Source organism: Muntiacus reevesi, chromosome 8, assembly GCF_963930625.1.
Source record: "Muntiacus reevesi chromosome 8, mMunRee1.1, whole genome shotgun sequence".
Lineage (NCBI taxonomy): Eukaryota > Metazoa > Chordata > Mammalia > Artiodactyla > Cervidae > Muntiacus > Muntiacus reevesi.
In genome coordinates this window covers 26141282-26160255 of record NC_089256.1, presented here as the reverse complement: position 1 = coordinate 26160255, position 18974 = coordinate 26141282, and the positions used below count along the sequence as shown (strand labels likewise).

The window sequence follows — 18974 nt, the reverse complement described above, 5'->3', positions numbered from 1 at the left end:
GTAATGTTTCTTTCATTTAGAATTTTGTTGAGTTGGTTCTTTGTTTTCCTTGGTGAGCCTAGCTAAAGGTTTGTCAGTTTTGTTTGTTTTCAAAGAACCAACTCTTAGTTTTATAAATCTCTTCTGTCATTTCCTTGTTCTCTATTTCTCCTCTCTATCCCTCTGTTTTACTAGCTTTTCACTCAGTTTGTTCTTTTTCTCGTCCCTTAAGGCATAGAGCTGTTATTCCACATCATTATTTTGTCTTGTGAACTTCCTTCTTAGAACTGCTTTTGTTGCATTCTGTATATGTTGTGTTTCGATTTTTGTCTGTCTCAAGATACAGTTTTATTTCCTCTTTGATGTCTTTGACTTGTGTGTTGTTCAGGAGAGTGTTGTTTAGTTTGCATGTATTCATGCAAAGTTTCCACTTTTCCTCCTCTGGTGGTATATGTTGCAGTCAAAAAAGATACTATGCTTACAGTCTCCTAAATTTGCTCAGACTTGTTTTGTGGCCTAATATATGGTCTATCATAGAAAAGGTTCCATGTATTCTTAAAAGAATGTGTATTTTGCAGTCATGTTATAGACTATTCTATATGTGTTTGTGAGGTTCATTTCATGTGTAATGTTGTTCAGACTGTTTCCATATTGATTCTTTGTTTGGATGATCTGTATCCATTGTTGAGAGTGTTGTATTAAATTCCTTAGCTATTATTGTACCACAGTGTCTCTTTTTAGCTGTTAGTAGTGGTTGTTTTGGCTGCATCGTGCGGTTTGTGGGATCTTAGTTCCCCAATGAGGGATCAAATCCAAGTCCTCAGCAGTGAAAAGGCTAAGTCCTAACCACTGGACCACCAGGGAATTCTGTTAATTTCTGCTTTCTACATTTATGTGTTCCAGTGGTGGGTGCATAAATATTTAATAACTGGATCTTCTTGATAGAACTGACCCCTTTATCATTATATAGTGACCTTCTTTGTCCCTCTTCACCATTTGTAAAGTCTGTTTTGTGTTACATAAGCATAGCTATCCCTACTGTTTTTGGGTCACCTTTTGCTTGAAGTTAGTTTTACATCCATTCACTCAGGCTATGTGTGTCTTTAAAGCTAAAGTGAGTCTCTCTGTAGGAAGCTTATAGATGGGTCTTGTTAACCCATTACAGTTTACGTATATTTTTGTGTATCTGAGGACAGATTATTGTAGCTGAAATTATTTTTAGTACTTTTTTTCTACTTTTAAATTAGAGTTGTAAGTGATTTATGTGCCACCATTACTGTATTACACTCTTGAGTATAAATTTACGTGTACTAGTGAGTTTCACTCTACCTTCATGTTTATTTTCACTCACAAAACTCCTTTAAGCATTTTTTGTTAGGCAGGTCTAGTGCTGATGGACTCCCTCCACTTTTGTTTGTTTGGGAGAGTCTTTATCTCCCCTCATTTCTGAAGAACAGTTTTGCTGATATAGAAATCTTGGTTGATAGGTTTTTTTTGTTGTTGTTATCCTATGGTAATTATAATTCAGTAAGTAAATTAAGAAAATGTTTAGTAGTTAAAAAATCTTTTGATTATATCATCTCATCCTCTCCTGGTCTGAAAAGTTTCTCTTGAGAAATCTCTTCATATTGGGGTGAAGGGTTCCTTTGTATGTAACTAGTCTCTTTCACTATGTTCAAAATTCTTTGTCTTTGAACAATTATGTGTCTCAGTGTAGATCTACTACTAAGGATTATGTTCAACTACTGTTTGAAGGCAAGCCTCTGTTCATTGGCGTGAAACCAGAAGTCCCTGAACTTTAAACAAATGGTGAAGTAAAGTAGAAAAATGATGGGGCTGTCCAGCCATTTGACCCATGCCTTAGTACTTACCGACCTCAATAGGTCCCTGAGTCACTCCACCCGATATGCCATGTATACCAGTATCCCTGTTTGGGCGCCATTTGTTAGGGTCCTTTAATGGACCAGAACCTGGTGGTACGGAGTCGATGATAAGAAACTAAAAGAAAGAGAGAGAGAGAGAGACAAAAAAGACCCAGGGACCTAAGCTCTGATGGAGCAAAGGTGCTTTAATGATTTTTTTTATGAGTATATATAGGCTGTGGTACAAGAAACTTCTTTCGGGAATGATGGAGATCAGAAAACCAAACGTACAGCAACCATTACCAAGGGAACAAGGGGTAATGTTAGTCATAAGGTCAGGAGACAATCCATATCTCAAGAAAGGGGTACAAGACTAAGCAGTTTTGTTCTAAAGAGAATGTTTACTAAAGGAGACCTAAGCCTGCCTCACACAATGACCTCAGTCCCTGGGAGCAGCGTGCTGTTCTGCTTGAAGAGGGACAAAGGGCTCATGAGAGACAGCACGTAGGAATCCTCCTGTCAAACATTCCCTGACAGGGTTCAGCTTATTTGGGGTCCTTTGGTCTCATGGATTTGGATATCCATTTCTCCCCCCCAGGTTTGAGACATTTTCCGCCATTACTGTTTTAAATATACTTTGTGTCCCTTTCTCTTTTATTCTGTAATTCTAGCAGTGTAGATACTGTTTCTCCCGATTGTGTTCCACAAGTCCCTTTGACTTTCCTTAATCTTTCTCATTCTTTTTTGTTGTTGTTTTTCCTTCTTCTCTTACTGGATAATTTCAAATGTCTTTGTTTCTCTGTATTGTCAAGTCTACTTTTGACCCTCTCTATTAAGATTCTTGTTTTGTGATTGTGTTTTTCACTTCTAAGTTTTATTCTTTATGGTTTCTGTTTGTTTGTTCCATGGGTTGTTTTCCTAATTTCATTTAGTTATCTTTGTGTTGTTGTGGTTCACTAAATTTCAATAGGGTTATTTGGAATTCTCTGATAGTTCATAGGTACCACATTTCTTTAGGGTCAGTTATTGAAGCTTTATTAGCTCCTTTAGGTGCCATGAAATTAAAAGACTTTTACTCCTTGGAAGAAAAGTTATGACCAAGCTAGACAGCATATTAAAAAGTAGAGACACTGCCAACAAAGGTCCGTCTAGTCAAGGCTGTGGTTTTTCCAGTGGTCATCATGTATGTGAGAGCTGGACTATAAAGAAAGCTGAGCGCCGAAGAATTGATGCTTCTGAACCGTGGTGTTGGAGAAGACTCTTGAGAGTCTCTTGGACTGCAAGGAGATCCAATCAGTCAATCCTAAAGGAAATCAGTCCTGAATATTCATTGGAAGGAATGATGCTGAAGCTGAAGCTCCAATCCTTTAGCCACCTGATGCCAAGAGCTGACTCATTTGAAAAAACCCTGATGCTGGGAAAGATTGAGGGCAGGAGGAGAAGGGGTCGACAGAGGATGAGATGGTTGGAGGGCATCACCGACTCAATGGACATGAGTTTCAGTAAACTCCGGGAGTTGGTAATGGAAAGGGAGGCCTAGTGTGCTACACTCAGTGGGGTCACAAAGAGTCAGACATGACTGAGCGACTGACCTGAACTAGGTGGTGTCACATTTGCCTGCTGTTTTGTGATTTCAGGCTCCAAAACCATCAGAGTGACTCCAGGAAAAGGCAGTTGACAGAAGAGCTCTACAGATGCACTTCCTTTTCTCCATCCCTCCCTTCTTATTACTGTATTTCTTTGAATCTAAGGTGCCAGGTGTTAAGTATATCCTGATTTCAGAAATGAAAAGTAACAAAATCATTTCTAAGAATACAAAATGTGTTGTGGTGCAGCCTCAGCACCCCTCTGCTCTTGGTTGGGAGTCCCATCAACCTGGTCTGGTTTGGCTGCAGTTACTCAAACGTGGCTCACTGTCTTCAGCCACATGGAGACTCCCTGCAGCTGATGGGAGAACGCGCTGTGCAGACGCACAGATAAGGGGACGTGGGCCAGCTTCTCTGCTGAAGTGTCAGTTTCACGGCCACCGGGTGACACAGCTGTGACCTGTGTATTCACTGCATCAGGTCTGAGCTTCTCTTAACCTTTCATTAGGTTCCAGGAGCAAGTTTCCGAGGCTGGAAAGAAGTGACTTCCCTATTTAACAAGGATGACGAGCAGCAGCTGCTGGAAGGACGAAAATCCCCCAAGTCCAGAGCGTGAGTAGCCACTGTCCAGGGAGCGGGCATTCCAGAGACGGAGGGCAGGGCCATGAGAGGGGACGAGAGGGGCTTCCTCCCTTGTGAGAAGATGGAAATGTGTTGTTCTAAGTGTAAGTACTTTGAAAGACTATAGAAAAATGGAAAAGAATTTTAAAAAGCTTCCCAGACCAGGTCTTGAACTTCCAGCTGTAAACTGAACTTACAAGCCTTAAAGCAGATGGTAGCCACATGTTTAAGGTGGGCAGATGGCAGTTGTTACAGAGAATCAAGGAAAAACCCAGTTAAAAATGCAAAGATTGACTGTAAACTATACTTACGTGCTGAAGTGCTACTAGTTTAGTATAAACATTTTGAATTTAAAAATTACATACTTAGGGAATTCCCTGGTAGTCCCGTGGTTAAAACTTGGTGCTTTCACTGCTGTGGGCCTGGGCTTGATCCCTGGTGGGTGAACTAACATCTCACAAGCCGTGTGGCATGGCCAACAAAAAAATGTAGTTAAAGGATGAAAATATAAATATAAATTTGAAAATATAAATGGTGTTGCCAACAGCGGGTGAATCCTGGGGAATCTGACCATAGGGAGGCTGCTCCTCCGTGGACAGGGCATCTTGGCAGCACTCAGGACCCATCAGAGCCATCCAGTCCCCCTCCTCTGACCACGTGACTGTAGCCTCCCCACCCTGTCTTCAAGGACTGTGTCAGTCAGTCCTCTGGGCTGTCTGGGTGGCAGCTAACAGGCCAGCGTCTCCCAGTGGCCTTGAAGCTGTGCCTGTGTTCTGCCCCTTGGTCCAGTTAAGCAGGACTTGGAAGGTTGGGCCTGTGTCCTGGGGATGCTCTCGGCAGCCCGGCCAGGGGACCCGTGGCCAGGGCGCTGTGTCATTTCTGGGGACCCACCTCCAGTTGGCTGCGTTTTCCTCAGGGCGCACAGTGCTCTGAACTCTGAACATCTGAGGCTGCAGCTGAGTAAACCTGTGGCAGCCCGACTTGGTACCAGGAATAATCTGTTTCTGAATCTGGGATCTGGGGCCTGTTTTCTCCTGTCTCCAGAGACAAGCTCGGCCTTCTGTGCGCCTTGAGACAGCCTTCTCTTCTCTCTTCTCTCTGAGACTGACTTTGCTCGCGTTTTGCCATATTTCCCTTAAATATGGCATTCACAAATTTTATTAATCACGTGTACTGACTGACTTTTCCATATTAATATTCAGGTTTTACAAATGTATCTGTTTGAGTTTATTTGTAAAATAAACACAACTTGACACCCTAAGATGACTGATCACCAACACTTAACTCTTTCGTCTCCTGTAGCACTAACTTACGATTAAAAGAAGAGTTGAAGACAGAGAAGAAGGCTGGATTTTGGGACAATTTGGTTTTGAAACAGAACATACAGTCTAAGAAACCAGATGAGATAGAAGGTTGGGAACCTCCAAAACTTGCCCTTGAAGACGTGGCAGCAGACTCGGGCGGCCTTGTGAGTGACCGTGTGTCTCGGCCGGGCTGGCAGGAGGACGCCAAGGGCTCTACCAAGTACACCAGCCTGGCCAGTGCAGGGAGCAGCTCGCGCTGGAGCCTCAGGTCGGCTGGGAAGCTGGTCAGCATCCGCCGGCAGAGCAGAGGCCACCTGACGGACGACTGGGAGGAGCTGGAGTGACCACCCAGCCCCCACGTGTCCTCACACCAAAACCTGCCTGATCGTGCACCTTTGTATCTCATCTCCTTCACATTCCTAGAGTCTGCGGTATCGTGGTGTTTATTAGTATAGTGTCCTGTTTGGTCTTTCCCAGATGAAAGTCACAGAGAATCTGCTCTGTGCTGTTTCATTTGGCTTTCCTCTTCAAATGCCAAGTGAGGAAATGCCAGGCGTCCTGTGATCTCAGTGGGCACGCACAGGGTCCACCTGTCACCCGCGTGTTGCTGACCTTAGGTGGGAAGTTCACCGCAGTGGGGATTTGCTGTTTGCCACAAAACTGTCTTTCTGTGTCCTGAGTTGCGGTTCTGTGTTCTGTGACTTGATTCCTGTCTCTGCATGTAGCACATAACCTGTAATCTATGACACAAGAATGTAGCAGCCACACACTTCTTTTCTGTTGCCAGAAACCTGCAATCCAGGTGTAACGTGAATCTTCCAAAGGTCACGTCACATTGTGCTCACTCTTCTTTTGTATTAAACCATAAAATATGCAAGCAAATTAAATGCTGGCGAAGTGAAGGCTGTATCATCCCCAGAAATACACAGTCTGCAAACACAGCTTCACCTCCCACAAGCGTATTAGATGGTGACAGTGTTCCCATCTTGAGGTTCTTGAACTTTTAAATACTGATATTTCTTTTCTTCTAAAAGTTTGTTCTCTTATTTTGATTGCAGACTAAAGAATGCTATAAAGCATGGATCAGTTTTAATAACTTGACACTTCAATTTGTTTGGAAAATATTAACTTGCTTGTTAGAGTTGAAATTGTAGGTAAAATGCTGAAAGTGCCTCTCTTCTGTAACACCCAGGGTTTTGTTTTTTCAAATGAGACTGTTGGACCCTGAGAAGCTATGTGTTGTGGCTGGTTCAGGAGCATCACTGAGCATCTCTTGTGTCTCCGAACTTGCTTGTTGACTCCTTGACAGAGTGGGCTCCAGGTCAGGTACGAAGCACGTGTGTCCTCAGCAAGACAGACCCAACCCACAGGAGGACCACGTGTTTCTGAGATCAGAACAGGTGTAGGGGTTTCTGGTTAAAAAGAAAAACTTCCAGTTACACTGTGCATTCCTCCCTTGTGAAAGCCACTGTCTTCAAGGTATTCAGTGAGCAGTTCCGTGCTGTTCCACACAAGGGGTGTCATTTAGCGTTTCTGTGGACCCCAAGGGGTGACGGGGGTGACAGAGCACCTGCCTGTCACCTGCTATTTCTCGATCCATCAGTCTGTGGACACTCTGTCATCTGACTACCAGCTGTCTAGCCAGTCTCCATGTCATCTAACCATCTGTGTCTGTCATCTGTGTAGCGTCTGTCAAAATCACCTATGTCCTTCTCTTTCTAATAGACAAGTTTACTTCACCGAGCCTTGAAAGGGGGACATGTGAGTGGTGGTAAAATCCTATTTGTGTTAGAACCTTGAAGTGGTTAATAGCGGAGTTGAAAACCGTGTTTCCTCAGGTAAACAGTTCAGCTCATTGACTGGAGTCCTTCTCTCTAGAGACACTTGCTGTGACTGAGATGAGCTATCTGAAGCAGGAGCTTCGGGCTCATCTTGGGCTAATCCTGTGATGAGGTGCAGGGAAGGGACTGTGTGTTTGAGGTTCTGGGCAGAGAGCGCGGGGTGGGGGGGGCGGGGCAGGTGGGACAGCCTCCACCTCGGGGAGCCTGTGCCGGTGTGCTGTGATGCTAAGTGCCTGCGACCCCCTTGGGGACACACGTGATGCACAGCTGGCAGAACGGCCCCTCGCACCCCTCATTCCTCATAGCCGAATGCAAGCCAGAGTGGGGTTGGATTATGCACATGAATAATACTTTTTCTTATCTACAAACATTAATGTAAAAATGAATTTTTCTTCTGTTGTATCTGATTAAAATAGCTCTGTGGATTTTAATATAAATATTTATTGGTGTGCTTTGGGGGAAAGATATTTTTTTCTTGATGGAATTTACCAAAGCGACTTTATTTTGTTCACTGGCTGATGAGAGAGCGGGTCTGTCCAAATTCTGTAAACTGCACAGCTTCTCTGAAGAGTGAAGTATCTGCTCTTCTGACTGTTGTTTTGTCATTAACAGGAAAGTGACTGATTTTAAAGAAAGTTGAATTCATCCATAATGCTGAAGTTTTTTAAAAATAAAAACATGGTTTATATCCTGTTAGTTTGTACAGTTATTGACATCTGCTTCTGACGACTTAGAACTGATGACATCTTCTCAACACTTTCAGTGTCTTTCAGGATGCCAACGAAATGTGTAGATTCATGGAAAATGACCAGCTTCAACCTCAGTCATCAGGATGTAGCTTTTACATATGGGATGCTGTTCGGAGTAATAGGCGCTGTCAGTTATGGGGTCGCACAGAGTCAGACATGACTGAAGCGACTTAGCAGCAGCAGCAGCAGCAGTGCCCCACGTCTGAGCCGCCCGCCCTGGGCCCTGCTTTTTTCCAGTCACTTGAGGAGGGGGAGCCTGAAGCAAGCCTCCCCTTCAGCCACCAGCCTGAGTAGGTTCTTTAATCATCTTTTAAGGTTTCATCTCTTCTTTCCAAACAGTGGCCTCTTGGAAAGAAACCCTGACTCCCATTAGGACCTGGGTAGCACCTGCAGTGCTATCTCAAGCCAGGCGATGCGCACGTCCCACCAGCCTCCTTCCCAGCGGGGTGTGTCCCGGGCAGCCTTGTCCTCACCAGTCTCGTGGCCTCTGCCCTCCCCCCAGTCCAGCTCTGCACTCCCCCCTTGGGGCCTCCGGCTCTGTGGTAGTGTCAGACCCCCACCCTTGAGTTCTCACTCACTCCACCAGATACTTCCGATTCTTGTACAGGTAAAGGACCTTCTCTTCTCTCTCTCAGTTTACTTCTAGCCATATAGCTTCTTTCCAAATTTTATGGTTAAGTCTCAATTGATACTTGACTGAACCAAAGATAGGCAGGACACTATTTATAATAAGCTTTAAGACAGGAACTGGCTAAAATTTTTGTTAACTGATAAAATAGCCCAAAGGGCGTGCAGATGGTCCTAAGTGACTGACAAAGGGAGTGGCTGCCACTTGCCTTCTGGCAGAAGTGTGGTTCTGGTGGTGGGTGTGAGGCAAGGAACCCTCTGAGGGGCTTCCGTGGCACCATGCCCCAAAGACAGATACCACCGCTTCCTGTAGTTGCTGCGTCACCACGCGTGTCTGAGGGGCCCGCAGCCTGCACGGGATGCGTCCCCACAGCTGTGTTCTACAGTCTGTAGTTGTGCCGCATCCCATCCCGTCCCAGCCCAGTCCAGTTGCTGCAGGCCAGCTGCCAGACTGTTCAGCCAGTTGAATGCACTTGCTTTCAGAAAAAGCACTACTCTATCCTAAATGTCTCTCAGTTCATATTGTGAAGAGTCTCTGCTCCCAAAAGACATAATCAATACAGTGAAAAAGGCAACCTAGGGAATCAGAACGTTTTCAAGTCATCTGGCTGGTAAGGGCTTAAATGTCCAGAGCTAGAGTAGTTCCTTCTACATTCAACAAGAAAACCACCACAACTCAATTAAAAGGCAGGCAAGTCCTTGAACAAGCAAGGAAAAGATGCTCAACATCACGACAGAGAAATGCAAATCAAAGCCACAATGAAATACCACCTCCCACCCATTTGGATGACGACTATCAAACCAAAAACTCAACTCCACAGCCCAACAAGTGTTGGCAAGAAATGGAACTATTCCACACTATCAAAGGCAGCACCATTTTACATTCCCACCATGGAAAATAGTATGGTGGTTCTTCAAAATATTAAACATGCATTTACCACACAGTCCTGCGGTTCCACTTGTGGGTGTATCTCCCAAGAGTGATGTGTATAGCATGTTCCCAGCAGCCCAAAGCAGGGGAGCACCTCCACATCAGCAGGTGATGAAGAAGCAGAATGTGGAGGACAGGTACGACAAGGGAGGGAAAGCCTAAGCCACGCTACAACGTGGATGAGACAGACACTAAAAGATTCCAATTATGCAGCGTGTCTTCAGCAGTCTGATCCAGAGAAACAAACTAAAACCCCCAAGTGCAAGGCTGGTTCAGCCAACAAGTCAGCACGTGACCACCTCTGTGGATGCAGAAAGGGAACTCAACAAAACCCAACACCCTTTCATCTAAAATGCCCCCAACAACATGAGGCTGGAAGGGAGCACCTCACCCTGAGGCGCCCAGAGACACCCAGCTCGCAGCACACCCACAGGTGAAGGACAGACAGCCCCCAGGGACTGCCGTCCACACCCATGGGGATCTGGTGGAAAAGCTGGCCAGGAAGGGAAAAAAGGGTATCCCACTGAAAGAAGGTGATGTGCCCCCTTCATGTGCAGACCTCACAATGTACAACTGCATCCCATGGAGTCTACAAAATACCACTAGATCCATTTAGTGATTTCAGCAAAGTTAAGAGGACTTCCATGGTGGCTCAGATGGTAAAGCATCTAGCTACCATGGCGGAGACCCGGGTTCAATCCCTGAGTTGGGAAGATCTCCTCGAGAAGGAAATGGCAACCCACTCCAGTACTCTTGCCTGGAAAATCCATGGACAGAGGACCCTGGTAGGCTACAGTCCACGGGGTCACAAAGAGTTGGACACAACTGAGCAACTTTACTTTCTTTCTTAAGAGGATACAGAATCAGTGTACAAACACCTTACATCTTGTTTGTGTATGATTCTAAAAGTGGCATTTACAGCAAAACTAACACCAAACACTTCAATACTGTCCCGAAAGGAGATGTGGTTCTCTGTGGACAGCCCTGAGCACACACAGCCGACTCTGTGACACCCGAAAGCAGCTTCTGTGTTGGCTGCAGAACCTACCGAGGCTCCTCCTGACCCACAAGTCACAACCTGGGTGGGAAAATGTACCTCACTGCCAGGGCGGACACCCATGGATGTGCTGACAGCGCTTCCTGGAGGCGGGGCTTCCCACAGGGCTGCTGCGGGTCCCCTGCAGCTGTCCAGCAAGCACAGGGGGCATGCAGGTGCCACATCATGGGCAGGGAACCACGCTCGGGAATGCCACAAAAACCTGCGGCTCAGGACAGCACCCCTCTTCCTGATCCATGCCATTCAGTCGTCGGGAAAACAACCAGTCGGGGCCCAGGGACTGTGTGCGTGGTCTCTCTGCCCCTCCCTCACTGTACCCCAGTCACATCCCCGCTCCGCACAACTGCTGGAAGTCCTGCCGACGCCTGTACATGGGTTCCGGTCCAAGCACATCTGCTGCCTGTGGAGATGGGCTGATTAATGGGGAACGGCTACACACATCTCCCAAGACTTTTCATGCTGTTGAGGGGGAAGAACTCACGTCAAGAGGTTAATGTCTTCTTAAGAAATTAACACAAAAAAGACCAACACCCCAAAAGTAAACACACATTAGGTAATTTGCCAAAAGTAAAACAGAACAGAAATAGAAGCAACCAGCAAGCTTTCAGGAGAAATGCCCCCCCTCACAGCCTCTTCATGCATCCATCTTCAGGGGAGAAAGATGCCACCAACCGCTCTCGCCACTGCTCTGGGAATGTCCCCGCAGATTTCTGACTTGCTTCCCGGGCTCTGCTTCTTGTTTGACGTGAGGAGAGCATCATCAGATGGATGTAAGCACCTGTGTAGTGTTGCTGATCACAGAGTGATTCTTTCGAGCTGCATGTGGTACCATGTCACCAATAAAAACCGTATTTCCACAAACTCTTGTGAAAAAAGAGCTGGTTGTAAAATGAGAACACTATATATGCCGTTGATGGTTTTATGAAAAGCTTCCACCTGATTCACACACAGGGAAACTATCATCTGACAACTAAGCATAGTTCTGGCTGCACCAGTTTGGCACAGGATGTGTGCTGAAAGCAGAGACTCTTTATTTACAAATACGCAAGACTGCACATTTCCATCTGCTAAGAAGAAGGAAGCAGAAATGACTGGGCTTGGGTTCCCTGACCCTGTTCATTTCTCCCCTGCATCTGCTGGGGCCATTCCAATGTGCTTTCTGGCAAGCACAGCTATTCTGGGTGCCAGGGTTATGCACCAGTTTTATTCTTTTATAAACCTTTATTTTCAAAATTTTCTAAAATGTACATGCAATATTTTTAAAATGATCTTTGAGAGGTTTCAATAAACGATTATCAAAATCATTGACACTACTTTTTTTCAGTAAGATGCAAAATTGACAAAGTTAAAATAGGTAGACAAACATGATTTATTATTCTGCTAGAAGAGGATTCCAAGCAGTGTGGTACAGGCCACACCAGGCTCCCCCAGGTCAGGGCCCTGCCGGTCAGCATTGGGCATGAGGCCCAGGACCACAGCCCCAGACTCGCCCTCGTGGGTCTCAGCCATCTGCACAATTCACAACCCACTGCTGAGCATCCAGGAGACAGGCACATACTTCCCTGGATCCTTCTGTATCTCAGAAGACTCGTGCAGACACAACCAATACAGTTAATATACATCTTAAGAAAAATAAATATTCTGTACAATGTCATTACAAGGATCAGTGATCTACCCTTACCCCAATCACTACAAAATCGGGAAACCATCATTTGAGTTAAGAGGCATAGTCTTCTTGGCTGTTAGTGTCAGTTCAGCACAGGATGTAGTGCTGAAAACACACTTTTTGAACCATATTTACAAATACACAAAGTTCCAAATTTTAATGTGCTTAGAAGAATTTTTTAAAGAGAGAAGCAGAAATGATTTTGCCGGGGTTCCCTGACCTGGTTTCACAGGTGGAAACCACAGGCGCCCCTGCCCACAGGCCCTTTCACGTTCTCTCCAACGCAGGCTCCAGGTCACGGTGGGCCCGGCCAGGCCCTCAGTACTTGAAAAGGTCAATGAAGTGCTGCGGGGACACAGGCGTGAAGCAGCTGTCCGGGTCGGCGGCCGTGCAGGGATGGCCCGAGTCCTGTGGGAGGTGCAGGGCATTACCACACGTGCCGGGAGGGAAGACAGCTCAGAAGTCACCAGGCATTCACTTAAATGCACCTGGACCCCACCACACAGGTATGCGGACAGCAAGTGAGAATTAGGAACACGTGGCTGCTCAGCGGGGAGAGTCCCTGTGCCAGTGCATGGGGGACAGGGCAGCCCTGAGTCTGGGGGCCAGGAGGAGCCCATGCTTCCCTGCTCCCCAGCCCCGACCCCATCCTGGTCACGCTGCCCCCTCTGCCCACAGTGGGTCAGGATCCACTCTGGAACTGCGCCAGGCATCACCCACCCATGTTCCCCCGAGGGCCCAGCACCACGTCCCCCGGCAAAAACACCCAGGGCTCGCTTGAGTCAGAACAGCCTCGGGACCTGGGGGCCAGTTAGGCCAGTGTCTGGAGACGGGACCACCCCTCCCCAGTCAAGCCTACACCCTCCCTCTGGTCTAAAGGCAGCTCGAGGGACCCCGATGGTGGCCAAGTAGGAAGGCCAGTCACACGTCAGCAGAGGCCATGGCCTCATCGGCCCAGCCCCCCGGGGACGCGCACAGACTCAGGCAGAGAGGAGGTACCTCGAGTAATAAAGCAAGGCGGCAGTCCTGGAGGTGGCGGAGGAGGAGAGCAGTGAAGGGAGGAAAAAAGGGAAAACAGGGTTAGGAAGAGCCAGGCCACACCAGGACTCAGGCTGAACATGAATCATTTATGGAAACGACCAACATCACTGGGCAGTGAACAGGGGAGAGCTGCCCCCGGGGCCCCTTGCAGCAGCTGGAAGCCAGAGGACCCACAGGCCATCTGGGACCCGACGTGGCTTCCACCTCCTCCAGCCTCGGGCCCACAGCTGGTGAGACAGCAGAGCTAAGTGACCGTCACGACTTCACTGAGAACACGCACAGCAGCACAGCGGCTCACACTGGGAATGTTCCCAGCAGGTTTCCCTGAAGCCCACTCACTCCCTCTTTGCGGTCTGAGCCAGCTCGGGGGAAGTAAGTGAACGATGCAGGTTCCCCAGGAGCAGGCTCCTTCCTGCTCACCCACAGTTTCCAAGTCAAGGTCAGCACCAACCTGCCCCTCTTACCACCCGCTGGCTGCCCCACCCTCGCCACAGCCCGGGGGTCTGCAGGGCTCGCTGTCAGCACAGCCGGGATCCGTGGCCTCCTGGCCCCGGCTGCGCGCCTGCAGTGTGGACCTGGCAGTGGACACACGGAGACCAAAAACAACACACAGTCGCGATCGCTGCCTTTGACTGGATTCATTCTGTCTGGCTTCCAGCCCACTCATCACCTAGTTTTAGCTGAAGTTCCCTGAAAAACAGCTAGAGGACAGTGGGGTGGGGGGAGCACAGCAGTCTCACAGGAGGGCCACCCCACAGAAGGCAGACAGACCTGAGCTGGGTCTGCGTGCACACAGGTGACTCAACCACTTCAAAACCTCCTTTCACCTTGCTGACATTCCCCCAAAGGCAAGTAGAAAAACTGACAGTGTCCAGAGTGAAGCCAGGTCAGACAGGATGGCCGGGGGCAGCTGGGGCGGCGGCATGAGCTCGCGGCAGAGCCCCAGCCTGTGTGTGTGGAAGAGGACAGGTCCGGTGGGAAGTGGGCAGCATCGGCACAGCGGGGTATCGCCCCACCATGCAGCCTCCATGCAACAGGTCTGCCCTCACAGAGGCTCCAGAAACTGGGCTGAGGCCTGCGGGGGCCAAGCTGTGTTGGGGGGAGCGGGGTGGGGGCGGTGGCCAGCTGGGGGGCTTGCTCAGGAGCCGACACAGGCAGCAGGGTCCACCACAAATTCCAGACACTCGTCTTTTCTTTTCATTTCCACCCATAGACTCAGAAGAAAGTGGAATGGCGTCTGGGAGAAAAACCTGCTCTGTGACCTCACAGATGGACAGAGCCAGTCCCCAAGGCTGCACAGAGGTCAAGGTGCTCAGCCTTCAAGGCAAGACTGTGAACAACATTTCAGAGCCCAAAGACCAGCAAGACACTTGTTCTGAATTTTCATAAACAAAAGAATCTGTAGGCAAATTTTTCTGGAAACCTAAAAAAATCACCTCTCAATTTTTAAACATCCAGAATGTCCCTATTTCTCGATACTTCACCTGAATATTCTGTACGCCAACACAGAAAGTAGCAAAGGTGTTTCTCGGTTCAGTACATCAGAGACAGTGTTCTCGGACAGTCTAAGACAGTCTGCCACATGCAAAGTCAGAGACTTCTGTCCAGGGGGGACACACTACTGCTCCCAGTGTCTCTGGAATAAACCATCTGCTCGGGGGAAGCATCTTTCAGAGCAGCGAGCAGATCATCTCATCCGCTGACTCGGCCCTGAAGCTGCCACATGTCTGGGACCACCCTGTGTGCTGTGGCCCCGGGGCTGACTGGTTCACCCGTGTCCCACTAGCACCCTGGCAAGACTGAGTGTGAGGTGCCCCTGGCCTGGAGGAACAGGGTCACAGAACCACCACTGCAGCCACACAACACCTTTCCTCTTGTTAACTGTGCAGAACAAGCCGTGCCAGGCTCCAAAACAAGTCAGAAATGACATGGTCTTCCGGCTGGCCCCCGCAGCACCAGCAGTAAAGCCTTGTTGACACGGGGACTCCCACCGTACAACCACAGGGGTACAGGCAAAAAAACCACATTATCATGTAAATAACCTGAAATGAAAACAATTTAAAGTGGTCATTTGTTTTTCAGCAGTTTAGAGTTTGCCACATAATCCAGTCAACAAATTACAGATAAACAGAAAACAAAAAACAGCCACGGTGCTTCAGACCAGGCAGAAGGCATGCAGCCCCATGGCCCCATGGGAGGACATGGAGCGGCGGGGCAGACCGTCTGTCACCCTTCTCCCCAGTCAAACTTCACAACGTTAAACAGACTCAGACTCAAGGCAAACTACGGAAATGGTCTTTCTAAGAGGAGGTGAACAGAAGCACCCGTCCCTCCCCCAGAAACTTGCTTTCATCAGAGTCTGGAGAGGAAGAGACCAGACGGGAGAGGAAGGGACCAGAGAGGAAGAGGATGGGCCTGACAACTGTGGACACAGCTCAGTTTCCACAAGGACCAGACATGCTAAGTTCGGGTCAAAAAAACAGGAGGAGCCTGGGTGCCCTCATGGGGCTCTCTTCTGCTCCAGGGCTGTGCTTTGAGGAGAAGCCCCTGGAGACACAATTGCTGGGGGTCCTGACAGTGAGCTGAGACCAAGTGTGAAGAATGGGGGACAGGGGTGGCCTCCCTTGATTCTAGAAGAGGCGGGGATCCCGACCCTCCTCTCAGCTGAGCCGTGAGAACAGGGGGAAGCAGACTGCCAAGACAGCGTGCTCACGGCCTGGGGACAGGTGCTGCCCTACCATCCTGCACAGGGATGCGGTGGGTGGCCCCACATTCAGGTCCAGCTACAGTTCTGCTTTGGTGAACCTGCCCCTGGTCCCAGTCCCTGGTGAGATGCTATCATGTCATCACACTCTACACTCGGGTGGACAGTCCCTGGTGAGACACCATCATGTTATCACACACTACACTCTACACTCGGGTGGACATTCCTGGTGAGACGCCATCATGTTATCACACACTACACTCTACACTCGGGTGGACATTCCTGGTGAGACGCCATCATGTTATCACACACTACACTCTACACTCGGGTGGACATTCCTGGTGAGACGCCATCATGTTATCACACTCTACACTCGGGTGGACAGTCCCTGGTGAGACGCCATCATGTCATCACACTCTACACTCGGGTGGATAGTCCCTGGTGAGACACCATCATGTTATCACACAATACACTCTACACTCGGGTGGACATTGCTGGTGAGACGCCATCATGTTATCACACTCTACACTCTACACTTGGGTGGACATTCCTGGTGAGACGCCATCATGTTACCACACTCTGCACTCGGGTGGACAGTCCCTGGTGAGACGCCATCATGTTGTCACTCTACACTCAGGTGGACAGTCCCTGGTGAGACGCCATCATGTCATCACACTCTATAGTCGGGTGGACAGTCCCTGGTGAGACGCCATCATGTCATCACACACTACACTCAGGTGGACAGTCCCTGGTGAGACGCCATCCTCAGGTGGACAGTCCCTGGTGAGATGCCATCATGTCATCACACTCTACAGTCGGGTGGACAGTCCCTGGTGAGACGCCATCATGTCATCACACTCTACACTCAGGTGGACAGTCCCTGGTGAGACGCCATCCTCAGGTGGACAGTCCCTGGTGAGATGCCATCATGTCATCACACTCTACAGTCGGGTGGACAGTCCCTGGTGAGACGCCATCATGTCATCACACTCTACAGTCGGGTGGACAGTCCCTGGTGAGACGCCATCATGTCATCACACTCTACACTCAGGTGGACAGTCCCTGGTGAGACGCCATCATGTCATCACACTCTACACTCAGGTGGACAGTCCCTGGTGAGACGCCATCATGTCATCACACTCTACACTCAGGTGGACAGTCCCTGGTGAGACGCCATCATGTCATCACACTCTACACTCAGGTGGACAGTCCCTGGTGAGACGCCATCATGTTTTCACACTCTACACTCGGGCGGACATTCCTGGTGAGACGCCATCATGTCATCACACACTACACTCGGGCAGACAGTCCCTAGAGAGACACGATCATGTCATCACACTCTACACTCGGGTGGACATTCCTGGTGAGACGCCATCATGTTATCACACTCTGCACTTGGGTGGACAGTCCCTGGTGAGACGCCATCATGTCATCACACTCTACACTCGGTGAGACAGTCTCTCTCCGGGAGCACAGGCGCTCTCCTTACCTTCCAGAAGAGGATGCTGCAGTGCCGGCAGAAGTGCAGGGTGTCTCCGTACTGCTCCTTGGTGGGGTAGTGCTTCTGAAGCGCAAAATACATCAGCTTCCACTCCACGTGACCTTTTTCTGAAAGGATCAAGTGTCTACAAAACTAGACAAACAGACTTCTGTTCAGAATCAGATGACTTTCATAGCGGTGTCATGTGCACAACAACTTTAAAAGGCAACACACTGCAGGAAACATTCAATTATCTGAAATTAAATTCGAGCTGAATCTAGACAATGGAATACCATGCAGCTGTTCAACAGACTTAAAGGTTTTTATCTGGAGTGATGTCCATGATGTCTACTAAGGTAAAAATAAGTTACATGTATCGTGTCTGACAGGGACTTGTCACCAGAATGCAGAAAGTATCCAAATACAACATGGGCAAAGCACTTGGAAAGACACACAAACAGGCAAACAAGCACACGAAAAGATGCTCAGCGTCTTGGGCCCCAGAGACGGCAGGAGGCATCACCTCACACCCTGCGGGGCAGCGACCACACCCTCAGAGGAACAGGCACGGATGGCGTGCTGAGCAGGCGGGTTTGGGCATGGCCAGGGGCTGCCCAATGCGGCAGCATTTTCACGGTTCCTCACAATGTTACCCTCGGTTTCCGTAGTGTAGTGGTTATCACGTTCGCCTCACACAATGTTACCCTCTGCTCGTGAGCCCCATGCCCCCAGGAGAAGGCAACCATGGCGGCCCCGCAGCCTGGCTGTGCCCAACCTCTCACCCTCTGATTCAGGCGGGAACCTGCTCGCTGCCCCCACCACCTGACTTTCTCCTGGATAGGTACGTGACCCCTCAGGTCTGCGAGCCTGTGTCTGAGGAGACACATGACATCTGGCCCTCCCTGGGGCCTCCCTGGGGCAAGGCTGTCTGCTTTGGCCCGGCACGCTGCTATGTGTGTCGTGGACACCCAGCTGATGGTGCTGCGCTTCAGAAACCACACGGGGTGGGGGTGGCAGGGAGGGGCAGCAATAACCGGGAGACACACAGCATCCACGGAATCCAAAGCTTGCCCCATCCTGGGAGGGCAAGGTGCAGGGAGCAGGCGCCTACCTCTGAGTCTCGAGGGGACACGCCGCCTGGAGAGGGGCCTCCAGTTATAGCAAAGATAATGGCCCGTCCTTGACAGGAAGAAACTGCCCCGGTCCTGCTGCTCTGTTCTGGGTCGTTTTTAAAATTATGGCTTTCTCCCCATGGAAAGCAAGCTTTCCCGCAGTGGTTCCGGTCCACTCCCTGAAGCGGCCAGGCTCGGCCATCGGGGCCACAGCCCCCACTCACCTGCTTCTCCCCAAAGTGGTACTGGCAGAGCTTCTTCCACAGCTGCCGGTCCTCGCTGAGGGCGAACAGTGTCGGGGTCACCTGGCCCAGGGTGACGATGTCCCACCCGTCTGAGAACCTGTGCAGGATGTTGCTGAGCATGTGCACAGGGAGGTCGCTGAGCGTCAGGCCGCTGTCCACCTGCTGGGAG

General features: G+C 49.2%; 2 protein-coding genes across 6 annotated transcripts in view; one reads left to right on the top strand and one right to left on the bottom strand.

Annotated features, from left to right (window-relative positions):
• The window catches only part of LOC136173168 (testis development-related protein-like), a 43571-nt gene extending 35436 nt beyond the window's left edge, over positions 1–8135 (top strand). The window contains exons 3-4 of the mRNA XM_065942579.1: positions 3936–4039; positions 5351–8135. Coding sequence (XP_065798651.1) covers positions 3936–4039; positions 5351–5696 — 450 coding nt within the window. The 3' untranslated portion in view covers positions 5697–8135. The remainder of the gene's footprint in view (positions 1–3935; positions 4040–5350) is intronic.
• A 2792-nt stretch (positions 8136–10927) lies between these two features.
• The window catches only part of FBXO25 (F-box protein 25), a 28916-nt gene continuing 20869 nt past the window's right edge, over positions 10928–18974 (bottom strand). The window contains exons 8-11 of one of the 5 annotated variants that reach the window (XM_065942982.1): positions 18785–18964; positions 17458–17601; positions 13223–13249; positions 10928–12631 (exon numbers count right to left, since the gene is read on the bottom strand). In XM_065942982.1, coding sequence (XP_065799054.1) covers positions 12542–12631; positions 13223–13249; positions 17458–17601; positions 18785–18964 — 441 coding nt within the window. In that variant the 3' untranslated portion in view covers positions 10928–12541. Of the gene's footprint in view, positions 12632–13222; positions 13250–17457; positions 17602–18784; positions 18968–18974 lie in introns of all 5 variants that reach the window. The other 4 variants (XM_065942981.1, XM_065942980.1, XM_065942984.1 and 1 more) reach the window with 4 other exon arrangements.